At 41.2% G+C, this 12,264-nt stretch overlaps 2 protein-coding genes and 1 pseudogene across 5 annotated transcripts in view; all 3 read left to right on the top strand.

Moving 5' to 3' along the window:
- cenpw (centromere protein W) overlaps positions 1-2,061 on the top strand; it is a 2,757-nt gene extending 696 nt beyond the window's left edge. Inside the window, exon 3 of the mRNA XM_086189828.1 lies at positions 136-2,061. Coding sequence (XP_086045954.1) covers positions 136-162 — 27 coding nt within the window. The 3' untranslated portion in view covers positions 163-2,061. The remainder of the gene's footprint in view (positions 1-135) is intronic.
- LOC147243121 (E3 ubiquitin-protein ligase rnf146 pseudogene) overlaps positions 1-12,264 on the top strand; it is a 23,801-nt pseudogene extending 11,537 nt beyond the window's left edge. Inside the window, exons 1-2 of one of the 2 annotated variants that reach the window (XR_015110659.1) lie at positions 9,295-9,474; positions 10,134-12,263. The product of XR_015110659.1 is annotated as an E3 ubiquitin-protein ligase rnf146 pseudogene, transcript variant X1 (transcript). Of the gene's footprint in view, positions 1-9,294; positions 9,475-10,133 lie in introns of those variants that run through there. The other variant, XR_015110660.1, reaches the window with a different exon arrangement.
- Positions 6,137-8,094, top strand: LOC147243122 (R-spondin-3-like). Of its 2 annotated transcripts, none has more exons than XM_086190041.1 (4): positions 6,137-6,414; positions 7,159-7,299; positions 7,500-7,646; positions 7,716-8,094. In XM_086190041.1, exons 1-4 carry the CDS (start codon positions 6,375-6,377, stop codon positions 7,919-7,921), a joined length of 534 nt encoding a protein of 177 aa, XP_086046167.1. In that variant the 5' UTR covers positions 6,137-6,374; the 3' UTR covers positions 7,922-8,094. The 2 variants fall into 2 exon arrangements, with proteins under 2 accessions (XP_086046167.1, XP_086046166.1); XM_086190040.1 differs by having other exon boundaries at positions 6,137-6,456.

Below are 12,264 nucleotides of genomic sequence, written 5' to 3'. Positions count from 1 at the left end.
AGCATAGTTTTTATTTGTTTATTATCTAATATTGGTGATGATAGACTGAGATGTTGCTTACTCTTAAGAACAATGTTCTACGTAAAGGGAATATTTTGACCTGGAGGTACTCATGTCATTTTTTTCTGTCTGTAGAAAGTGCTGAAAAAAGCAAGAGGATGAAGATCTCGTTGGCAGCATCATATTTAGGATTAGTATTATTTTTATTTTAATGGCATGTTTTTCTCTGAAATATATTTGTGTGTGTCTTATTCCACTCTTTGTACAAGCAAAGTCCTTGTGATTATATATTATTAATATCTTTAATTTATACATCTGTATTACATCACTAATGATCAGTCACCCAACTCCTGTCTTTTATCATCTTCAGTCCTAATAAAAGATCAAATCCCTCTGTAGCAGTTTTAATTTTCTAATTATTCAGGTTTTACATCAATGCTTGACTGACATGAGTTGCAAAGATGTATTTGTGCAGCAGCAGAGCGCTTTTACTCTGCAGTGGTGTATTGTGGTAGTTCTTGTAATGAGAAACAAAGAGCTCCTCTCAAAATGGCAAAGGTTTACTGACATAACCTAAGAAAACTCCACAGGACAGATATGTGACATGAAGTTTGAAAATTATATGTTCTGCTTTTGATTATTATTTTGTCTTTACATGGATCAGACAGTATTATGTAACCAGAACAGCAAAAATGCCATTGTACAATGTGTGGATCTGTATGGGCCCTCTAGAGGCTGTTAAACATTGTATTTTTAGTGATGTTTTTTTGGTTTTAGCTAGCGATAGGCAGCCCCGTCAGTTTAACCTTTTGTCTCTGTGGTTACAGGCTGGAATGGGCAAATCTCAGTTTGAGTAAAAGGTACAATGTGACGTGATCCAGGTCCTCCATTTAGTAATAACATGTTGTACGTCGAGATCTCGAGATGCTGCAGCTGTACTCTGATACTCGCTGCACAACCATTGACATTTTCAGCTGTCATACTGGATGTAGACTCCAGCACCAATGATGGCTTCGTTTTCTTGAGATAAAGTTGTGGTATTCTCAATGACTAATGGTAGGTGTCATGGCGTCTGGTGGTTTTCCATCCGTTTTAACTGACAGTAATATAGAATTGCATCTCTGAAGTCTTAAAAAGGCCTTACATCCACTCTCTGTGACAGTGAAATCCCTGCTGAGCTCACTAATGATTGTACTCCATCAGTATAATCTGTAGTTCCCAGGTGGAAATGTCCAACTGTCACATCAAACAGTAAAATATACCGGCATGGTTCCAAAGGTGAAGGAATCTCATCGTGGTGGAGGGCTCAGTCTGTCGTCCAGGTCTGGCCTGGCGCTCATTCGTCATGGTCAGTCTTTTAAGCTGCGTGGTCTTCACGAGGGTGAGCTGCTGGCTCCTCCCACATACTTTTTGTCTTTGCACTACATAGATGATCTGAGATGATGTCCTTCTCATGTCAAGCACGCAAGATAAAACTACGCTAAAATAAATAGATTTTTCTCTGCACATTTGTAACGTGTTGAAGTAACAAGGTTCTGTGTGCTTAGTGTTTGTTCAGACGCTGATTAAAAAGCGGGATTGCTACACAGGTGTTGGGTCAGTAGAAGGTCACCTAAAATCAAATGCCACTCGCTAACATGGAGAGGCTAGTTGGCATGTTTCAACTGAAAACTTTTGTTTCGCAACAATTCCCCGCTTTCGATTTCAGCTTCTGCAGTTTGACGCCACAGCCAATCTCACCACATGCCCACAAAGGACTTGTCACAACACTTCAGGATCGGAACATTTGTTCTTGAGTGGAGGAAGGAGACAACATTCCATGGACATTAGTAATCTCATTTCATTATATGTGAAGCAGATGCACAAAATGCAAATGGTGGTTAGGGAAGGGAACATTGTGAACACTGGGCTCCCTCTGTGTCTGATGGTATTCTGGCAGAGGTTTTTGGTGCATGTTGGTTGTTGCACATTTATTTTATTAAAGAATTGGAACTATAAGATATTAAACTTTATATGTTTGATGTATTGCTGCTGTAATACAACTAAAATCAAAAAAATAAAGTAATTTAACTCCAAGTATCAAAGACTAAACCCTCTGTGCTTGTGTATTTGTAAGGTGTTTTCTGAGTACTTTGAGGGGCCACCTTCTACTGAGGGGTTTTCTTGTTCTTATTATTTGAATGGACTCACGCTGCCACAAACACTGAACTTACGAGAGCAAGCGGTAATTTTCAGATGCTAATGACAGCTGCAGTTATCGCTACAAAATTCTACACCTGATGATGCACTTCCCCTGCTCACAAAGTATTAACCCTGAGGTAGGAGCTAATGAAGTTCCTCAAGGCACAGTTCTGAGAGCTCTGACCCGGAAGTTTGCATCGCCAACAAAACCCAAAGTGGTTTTTATATTGTCTTTTTTATTTTGGTTTTGGTTTTTCGAAGAAGTCTTGGTGAACAAATATTTATGAGTCTTAGAAGCTAATTTTCTCAAATGAACACCAAGCTTATGTTTCTGGGGCGTAAATGCTAACGTTACGCTATGCAAGAACCACGCGCATTCAAAGAACCCAACTAGCTTTAAGCTTCCTCTGGTTTTGATATGATGACATTTGCAGTCATGAGCCACATGTTGATAGTTTTTCAGATACATCAATGCTTTGAAATTTGTGAATTAAAATTAACACTAGAATCTCTGAAGTTTGTGTTTACCATCGACTTTAGTCCTGGCAAAAAAAAAACCCAAAAAACACAAACTCTGAGACAAGGAAACAGGGCGATCATCACTAGTAATTTATTTCTGGTGATTAGCGCTCATTCCCACACAATTCTACACATACATACAGAAAGAAAGAGGCTGTTCCTCTAACAAGAGTTAGAAATCTTCCACCGGTGGTAACAGCACCTCAACTGTGCATAAATAGAAGGTACATACCACATTTACATGGCTTCACGATAATCATCATAGCTTTGCACTGTGGAATCAAGTCGTTTCTCCAGGTGTTCCGTAGCCTCCAGTATTTTCCTCAGGAATCTGATTTGGAAGCCCAGTGAGCGAAGCCTTGTCATGTTTATTTTCCCAGTCAGGTTGATGGGGTGTTTCTTGGATCGTGGTGCTCCACCCTTGTGCACTTTGAACCCCTGACACCTGAGTCTCCCTCCTTCATTCAGTTCAGTGTTCTCAACACAATACATTCATAGACTTTTGCCCCCCCCCCCTTCCCCTCTGGCACTGTCTTGTAGCTCTGTCTCTCATAAATCAACCAGCTCAGTGTAAAGTCCTGTCAATGTGCTAATGCTGATTCCTCTGTGGCTTTTTTAAGTCAGGCACTCCATCTTGGCAGAGGAGTTGTTATGAAAACCGGTTCCATCTTAATAAAGAGCACATGGATTCACAGTTTTCCAGTGTTTTTGCCATTTTCTGGTCATGCCTTTGTAAGACTACCATTATTTAAAAAGGTCCTGCAAGGATGGCTCATTGGCAGAACTTGATAGAATATTAACTCCAATAGATTTATTGGAGATTCAAATGCTTCACATTTTCACTCATGAATTTTTTATACTCTATCAAGGATTTAAAAAGGCTCTCACAGGGATCTGCACCTTTTTTTCTTTTGCTGACTACATTTATCTGACTCTGGCTGTTAAATGGATGACTTGAGCTCACATCACTTATATGTGAGTCCAGAATGCGGAAAGAGACGACTACATATTCTTAGCTTGAAGGTAATGGCAGCCCTCTATCCAGCAAAAATGTCAGTTCAAAATCTCACAAGTGCATCGTCCAGTACAACCTGTATCTTCTCTGTTCAGCTGGACGTTCGGTGATCCACAAACACTTGCCTGACTTGAGCAAACAAAAAAACAAAGCAAGTATAACCGTTGCAGTTTGGTGCTGCCATGACCGGTAGTTGGTGAATACAGGGCACCATTAGCTTCAAGCTAAATATACATGTCTGGCTCTTTCTGCATTAAGGACTCTAAAAAAAGAGATGCAACTGTGTGAAAACATATTTATGAGCTCAAGACACAATAAAATCAAACTTTTTTGGGGGGGGGGGGGGGGGGGGGTGCAGTATCATTTTAATGACCCTGCAGGCTACTGTAGGTTTACCAGAGGGGAGGGGTGATGTCAGGGGGTTATGATGTCAAACTTCAGCATCGATCACTGGATCCTACACACATCAACGTGTCAAGCACATCCATAATACACAACATCTAATATGGCTCTGCCCTCGATTTGTGATACGAAGAGGGAAAGTATTTACAGGAACGGCTGCTGCATGACGTGGAACTGCTGGAGAGTTCAAATCTGTTTTTGAGAAACAGAACCTCAGGGGTCCCAAAAGGTGATGAAAAACACTTCGATGCCAAACAATAAATCCTCTTGAGAACTGCAGCTTTCATCAAGTTCCAGCGGATTTTACGGGAAGTATAAATCCTTATGTACGCCACCAGCTCTCGGGTCTTTTGTTCTCTCATTAAGATGTATTGAAATCACGCAATATTTTTGGTTTGAAATCCCGACTCTTACCCTAATTAAATGTGGAAGTTGTTTTTTTTGTTTTTTTTTTAAACCACTATTCCATCACTGTGGTTGACGCCAACTTATGTGAGAAGTCTTTGAAAGACGGGCGTTGACCCGAAGAAATGTACAAAACATTTTGTCGTGCTTTTCTATTCTTTAATGAGCGATGATTTGGTTTCAGTCACACACACGTTTGCTAGCTGGTTTTCTGTCAATTAAAAATGTGTTACAGGACAAAAGGAAGTGTACTTAATGTGCTATGATGATCCAGTGAACCATGTGTTGTGATGCAAGATTGTAAGTCTTGTATTTTAATGTCCATCGAAATTAATTAATTATTATTATGATTATTATTGTTGTTGATAAATCAGATAATTTTAGTTTTAAAAAAGATTTTAAAAATTCATCATATTAACATTATTATCATGCATTTGATGATTGTGGTATTTATTTAATTTAGAGTTATAGTTTATTCATTGAAATTCTGAAAATCTTTTTTTAATCACAGTCTGTTGATAAATGAAGACGGCTGAGAAAAAAAGGAGAGGAGGACGAGAGGTGTGTGTGTGTGTGTGTGTGTGTGTGTGTGTGTGTGTGTGTGTGTGTGTGTGTGTGCGCAGGGGGGAATGCAAATCCATAGCAGCTTACTCAAAGTTAACATTAGATCTGGGTGGTGTCTATCGTGATGATTTGTCTTCTGTTTGCATTTTTCATGGTATTCTTTGGGCTCAAGTGATCTCATGGAATGCACACAGGATTATTTCTCAAGGAAACATTCAGCCGAACTCTGCCGTCGCCTACTGTCTTGCCCTGGCTGAAGTCTCTCTGCAAGGATCCACGGGAATCATTTTCAACTGTCTTCAAATTCAGGACATTGGATTAGAGATGGGATGCAAGGTGTCTACGTTGAACGGATCTATGTTGAACTGAAGGGCAAAGAAAATGCAGATGGCTTTAGTCATTTGGATTCTGCAATTTATGAATTTTACTAAAGGCCTTGACAACACAAAGGTTCTGCAACACAGACGTAAGTACTCGAGACCTTTCACCACTACCTCGTCAATAGTATTGTTATATGATGTGTGCACGGTCTTTGCCAAGAGCAGACAGACACTACATATGTTGACAATAAGTGCGTCTTTTAGAGAACACAGGTTTTCAGCACTACCCCGAGCCTCTTCTCACAAAATCTTCTGTACTGCAAATGTAGAACTCCATCTGTTAAATTCCTCCTCCATACACATTTGGTATTCCTTCGACCTCAGTGTTTACTGTAGTCTGACAGCTTCAGAGCGGAGATGAGATCCACCCTCATCAACACTGTCCCTGTCAGGTTGGCTTCGACCTTGATCCAGCAACTGCACATGCCTAAAGGCATCAAGGACACATTGCACTAATGTGCGTTTTTTTCCAGAATCAGAAAAAAATAAGATCCTTTAGCGCATTATATGTTGCTCAACTTGTGCAAATGTGTATATATGGTTGGAACAAGCTTGTCTCAAGCCCAAGTGGGTGAAAGAAACTGGCAGTGGATGCAGTACATCAGCTGAACACTGAGTACTCACTGTCAAAACCATCAGCTCTGCAGGTTCCAGCACCACGTCTGACAGAGCTAGCGTGACTGTTAGCAATGCGAGCCTCGGCACCGGTGGTGCTAGCACTCACAATTTAGAGGGGGAATTTCCTGTAGTTCATCGGGGGGAGAAAACTAATCCTTTTGTACCTCTATCTCACGCTAGGTAACTTGTCAGGGAGCAGACACTGTCAAGCAGGTTGTGCGACATGCTCGACCCTGAATGGATGTCTGTCCTGTAAACCTCGCTTCTTCTTCCACTTGGAGCTGGACGGGATGAGGCAGAAGGGCACCTGTCTGTCATTGTGTCCCAGAGGTCACTACGGCACGCGTTCACCACACTTCAACACATGCACGAGTAGGTACCGGTGATGCCTTAAAGGAACACACCAAGTTTTTTGGTAAACATGCTTATCAGCCATCTTCCCTAGAGCCAAGACAAGATGATAGATACCTCTCTCTCCTCTGTTTGAGACCCACAGGAACCAGATTACTGCTAGTTCGCTAAGCGCAACAGAAGGGCAGGGTTAGCATACCTCCATCTTACCTGCTTAGCTTCCAAAACCCGTCAGTCTTTCTCTTTGTAGTCTAGTTCAAATATATATGGCTCAGGATCTTGGATTATTTAAAAGTCTCCTTATCTTTGCTTGCAAAGTCGGCCATGTTCAGTACCTCTGAGTCCTTATTAATATTTGTGTTGTTCAGCTGTAGTTTTGAGGTGCTGCTGCATCACATTGTTCCCAGTCAAGAAAGTTATTCTGGCTGGGTCTGATTGTAAAATAACTATTAAGTGCTTAAAGCGACTTTTATCTGAGGTATGCTATACAGCTACTTTACTACCATTCCTTGTGCTAAGCTTACTAGTGGTTAGCAGGTCTCTGCAGATCTCTGCTCCTGATGCACACACACAGGAGAGAAGGGTATCTAGCTTCTCTTCCGCTCCTGAGGAGGATGACAAATAACTGTAACCCAAAAAGCTGGCATGTTTCTTTGCCATATATAAAGAAATCATTCCTGTTTCATCTGCACTGACCCAAATTAATCCCTATATGATCTGCAGGGTGCAAGGAGGACTGTGCTTCCTGCTTCAGTGAAAATTTCTGCACAAATTGTCATCCAGGCTTTTTCCTGTTCCAGGGGAAATGTGAAAGCAGCTGTCCAAAGGGGCTGACAGCAAACACAGCAAGGCACGAATGCACAGGTAACATGCACAAGATTTATGGAGAAGCTGTGAGAAGCAGTGTTGATTAGCCCACCGATGGCCCCCCAAACCCCACCCCCCAATTTTATCATTGCTTGTTCATGATTTCAGTACAGGTAAACTAAAAAAAAAAAAAAAAAGTTATCACAATCTTAGAAAGCCCCAGAACATATTTGTGCGTTTACACCCATCTTTCTTAGACTGCCCTGTAGGGTGTGAGCTGTGTGTGAGGGGGAACACGTGTGTAAGATGTAGAGCAAACCTGTACTCCCTCCATGGTCAGTGCTACCTTACCTGCCCAACAGGATTTGAGCCAGATGTACAACTCAAGCATTGCATCCCTCAAGGTAACAGATACCCTCTTTAATTTAATATCCTCTTTGATTTAAGTTCCAGCCATTCTTCTTTTTCTGTAGTGCACTGTGAAGTTGGGCAATGGACCGAATGGACTTTATGTATTCGGAAACGCAGCTTACGCTCCTACAGGAAGAGAAGAGAGAGACATACCCGAGAAGTGCTGCACTCCAAAAGTATCTCCGGTCACCCCTACACACATGTGACGGGGCTCAGGAAGTGTGCTATCCATAAACAACTGAAGCTGTATCAAGTTACAAGATTCTGAAATGTTTGCTGACACAATGACTTAATGCATGTTCTGTAACTTCAAAAAAAAAACATTTAGCAAACATAAAAAAACTGATCTGAAATAAAATATATTTTTATGCAACCTAATAGATGTTAATGGACGCTGAAACGGTTTTCTTTACAGAGAAATTCAAGTCTGTTGTTGCTTCATCTCTGAGCTCATCTGGATCTGATTCATGCTGCTGTTTGTGGCTGCAGCAATGATCAAATAGGTTACTGGGTTTGTATAAAGTTGTCACTGCTTGATGACTACAGCAAATGTCTTACTGCACTCTTTGTTCTTAGTTTCAACTCATTTCTGAAGAAAAAAAAACAAATGTTGCCCCATCATACATCAGAAAACAGCTGTATGATGTGATCAGTCCAGTCAATCTGAGGAGATTTTTATTTCATTTTTTTTTATAGTAGGAAAATCTCACCTGCACATAAATATAACACAAAAAATTGCATACTACTTGTGATGTGTTATGTGGTTATTTAAAGTATGATTTATGTTATGGGTACTATTATGTAATTCTTAATGTATAGTAATCTATCCATCCATTTTTTACTGCTCATCCTGTTAGGGGTGGCAGGGGGGTGGAGCCTATCCCACTGGCCTTCAGGCGAGAGGCAGGGTTCACCCTGGATGGGTCACCAGTCCATGGCAGGGCCAACACATAGAGACAGACAACCATTCACACTCACAGCCATTCAGAGTATCTAAATAGAACAATAGAGCAAATAGAACAAGCATTAACATGCAGTGCTATGAATTAAAAAAACAACAACATCAAAACATAGTAATAAATGATGGCAAATCAATTAGCATAACTGACAATACAGAGATTAGTTTTTCATAGTATGACAATGGACATTCACTTTTTTGTTAGACGTGCTGTAAAGAATTGACAGCCATGTTGGCATCTACAGCAAAAAGATGAAACTCTGACAAAGTTTTTGAAAATTTGACTTTTAGAATGTGGTTTTTACCCATTGAAGTGATACAATTTATAAAGTACTTTAATGATTTAGCTTTGAATTCAAATTTAGTGATGATTTCTTTGCTGGGGTTACTTTTTATACAATGTTGAGTGTTATAACATTATCATGTCCTTCCAAGAGACATATGGTGCGAGCCATAGCAAAACAAATGCATAATTGTTCCAGGATAAGAATTATAAAAGGAACAGTAAACATTGCGTTTTACTGTGAGCTTATCGGGCTCACGTAAGCAGTCATGCTGTCCAAGTTTGCCCCGGAGGGATTTTGCTAGTTAGATTTCAGAGCAAACTTCTCCTTAGTGCGTCATAACTGCGTAGACCTGACGCACGGTACGTCTTGTGCGTAGCTTCACCAGACCTACGGAACCTAACAACGGGCGTTGGAGACGACGTGAGACCGTTGCGAACGATGTTGACTCAGGTACTTGGGCTCGTCTGCAGTCGCCACTTGGTATACAACTTTGTCTCTAAATATATATGTGGCTTTAGAGTCTCCACCGGCACTTTGACTGACCAAAGACGTTTCTAGAGACACCCTGACGTTCACGTAAGTCGCCTCACGTTACAACTCATAATAAATGCGATAAAAGCGTAAAGTTCATGTTAGCCTAGCTTACTTAAGTTAGCTAGGAGAATGTTAGCATGACCCTTAACGTCAATAAAAGATCTTGACCTAAATTTAATATATTTTATTCACGTAACAGACAAGGTGCTAACTTTGCTGCAATGTTAAGCTGTAATAATGCAGTACCGCTTGCAAATTAGAGAGTTGGCAAGCGTCTGATTCGCATTTAAGCTAGCATTGTAAAGCAGGAGGCCTTTTTTGTTGAATTTAAGTAATAAACACCTGGACAGACTTGTGTTAAACACGTAAACGTGACAAACTAACATTTATTTGTACTGAAATTAACACAATTTGATAGATTTGTAAGTAGAACTAATAATCAGGGTTTTTTTTGTCGAAGTGGACCTGATGGCTACACTGTAGGGCTGGGCGATATAGAACATCCTGATATTCAGAAGAGTTTTTATTCGATATATATTATGATAAATTATACATGTGGCATATCACATATCAGATTTTCATCAAACTGGACTTGTGTGGTATTAAGAAGTGTTACTGTAACATTTTTTTGTCGCCTAACTTTTCAAACATTGCTTGTGGTCTCATCAGACATGTTGTAACAGCTCTGTGTTTCTCTGTAGCATGGCAGGCTGTGGAGAAGTGGACTGTTCAGTGAGTGACCTGGCTCCCCCCAAGCTGATGGAGGATGTGGAGGATAACTGTACAACAGCCCCATCCAGCACCACCACCCCAGAGTGTGCCATCTGCCTGCAGAACTGCGTTCACCCCGTACGTCTTCCTTGCTGCCATATCTTTTGTTTCCTCTGTGTAAAAGGTGCCTCCCGGCAGAGCAAGCGCTGTGCTCTCTGCCGACAGGAGATTCCAGAAGACTTCCTGGAGCGGCCAGTTCTCATTTCCCCAGAAGAACTGAAAGCCGCTGCTGCAGGAGTGAGCCGTGGTGCACTGACGGGGAGTGTTTTCCGTGAGGATTACGCATGGTATTATGAGGGCCGCAACGGCTGGTGGCAGTATGATGAGAGGACCAGCCGTGAGCTGGAGGACGCCTTTGCCAAGGGCAGGAAGAGCACAGAGATGCTGATTGCTGGATTTCTTTATGTGGCCGATCTGGAAAATATGGTGCAATATAGACAGAATGAACACGGCCGCAGACGAAAGATAAAGAGAGATGTCGTGGATATTCCAAAGAAAGGGGTGGCAGGACTGAGGTTGGACCCTGAACCTGCACCACACTCTTCTTTAACCGTAGCTGCCCTGACATCATCAGAACGTGTCAGTTCAGCTGATGGATTGGACACTGATGGCCAATCTTTATCCAGAACTTTTGGACTTTTGGCATCTCTCCCTCCTGTTAGACCTTCAACCCTCCTGGGGCGCCATTTCCCCAGTCCTCCATCTCCTCCATCCTCAGTCCTTGAAGAATCTCTGTCTCAGCTTACAATCAGCCAGCCTGAGGGTGAAGGGGGGGAAGGAGATGAAGAACTTCAAACGTTTGAGAACAGCAGTGAGAGTGAGGAGGAAATTCAAGAGGGGGCGAGAGAAAGAGAAGAAGGGATGACACAGCAAAGACGTAGGGAACTGCCGCTAAGAGAGACCCAGCCAGCCAGGATGCCTCCGAGGGGCGGGGCTTCCACCTCTGCACTCAGTCTCCGCTCACATAGTCCTGATGGACAGTGCACTGTGATGGAAGTTTGATGGACACACTGTTCTTAAACTCTTCAGCAAAAAAGTGTGAAAGTAATGCATCTTTATAAGTCCTGTGAAAGGAAAAACACATTTTCATGTGTGTTGTTATTTCTGTTGCAAAACTGCTTTTTTATACCCAAATATCCACGTTTGATGCAGCTTTTTCACCATCCACCAACATAGAGGTGATCCAAGAGTTTGCCATTAACCTTTTTGTTTTGTCACCCCTAATTTAGAAAAATACTAAAACTTTAAGCTTTCAAAGGACCTTTTTAAGGCTTTCTTCAAAAACACTAAAGTCAAATTTTTTGCCAGCATTATGTCAAGTGATGAATAAGTTACTTTCCTGTTTCCAGGCCAGAATATGAAAACTGTGACAGGGTTTTGGCTGATGTAATTACCCATCTGTGGCTGCCTTTACATCAGCCGGTCACGGTGCACTAAGTGTTTTATTTTTTATATTACATGCTTTTAATTCTATAAATCCTTTTTTGAGACATCAGCGTGGTTTTTTTGTTTGTTTTCTTTGTGAACGAAGGTGTGATAAACAAGTTTAATTTTAAAAGCTTGTGTACCAATCACTGTACAGAGTGCTGGAATTGATCACTATCTGTATACTGACTTTGTTTAACTAAGTCTGTGTGTGTCTTTGTGTGTGTGTGTGTGTTAAAGAATATATATGTCTTAGTATTCCCTCTGTTTTCCTTACCAAGTCTTATTTTAACAGTGACGTGTTGGTTTTGTGTGCTGTTGGGTGATGAAAAGCTACTGGCAGAAGCTCTGGAAACTATCCGGCTATATGTGGAAAGGCACATTTGGATTTCTATTTCTTGTCGTAGTAGTTTTCATAGGGCTCCTTTCAAAGCACTGGCAAGAACATGTACTTGGACAAACTTGAGTCGTCCTTACACACTGTTTTTTTTTTTTGGGGGGGGGGTCTTTTGCTACAGCTGCTATTGTTTTATGCTGCTGTCCTGTCCTTGAAGTGACCTAAAATAAACTGTCCGTGCGGTGTGAAAAGTGTTGCGCTGAAAGCGTTTATTTGTACTTTAAATCCACATATTTGGT

The sequence above is a fragment of the Aulostomus chinensis genome, chromosome 20 (genome assembly GCF_037954235.1).
Source record: "Aulostomus chinensis isolate RoL2024-O1b breed Wild chromosome 20, RoL_Achi_v1.0, whole genome shotgun sequence".
In the NCBI taxonomy this organism is placed as follows: Eukaryota; Metazoa; Chordata; class Actinopteri; order Syngnathiformes; family Aulostomidae; genus Aulostomus; species Aulostomus chinensis.
The sequence above is the reverse complement of the archived record's forward strand: the minus strand, read 5'-3'. Positions and strand labels throughout refer to the sequence as shown.

What these genes read in the sequence shown, in the direction of transcription:
- LOC147243122 (XM_086190040.1), top strand. Translation starts at nt 6,375, where the DNA reads ATGAGGCAGAAGGGCACCTGTCTGTCATTGTGTCCCAGAGGTCACTAC. An exon ending in ACACTTCAACACATGCACGA is followed by an intron (nt 6,457 to 7,158) that starts GTAGGTACCGGT and finishes TATGATCTGCAG; the next exon opens with GGTGCAAGGAGGACTGTGCT. An exon ending in CAAGCATTGCATCCCTCAAG is followed by an intron (nt 7,647 to 7,715) that starts GTAACAGATACC and finishes CTTTTTCTGTAG; the next exon opens with TGCACTGTGAAGTTGGGCAA.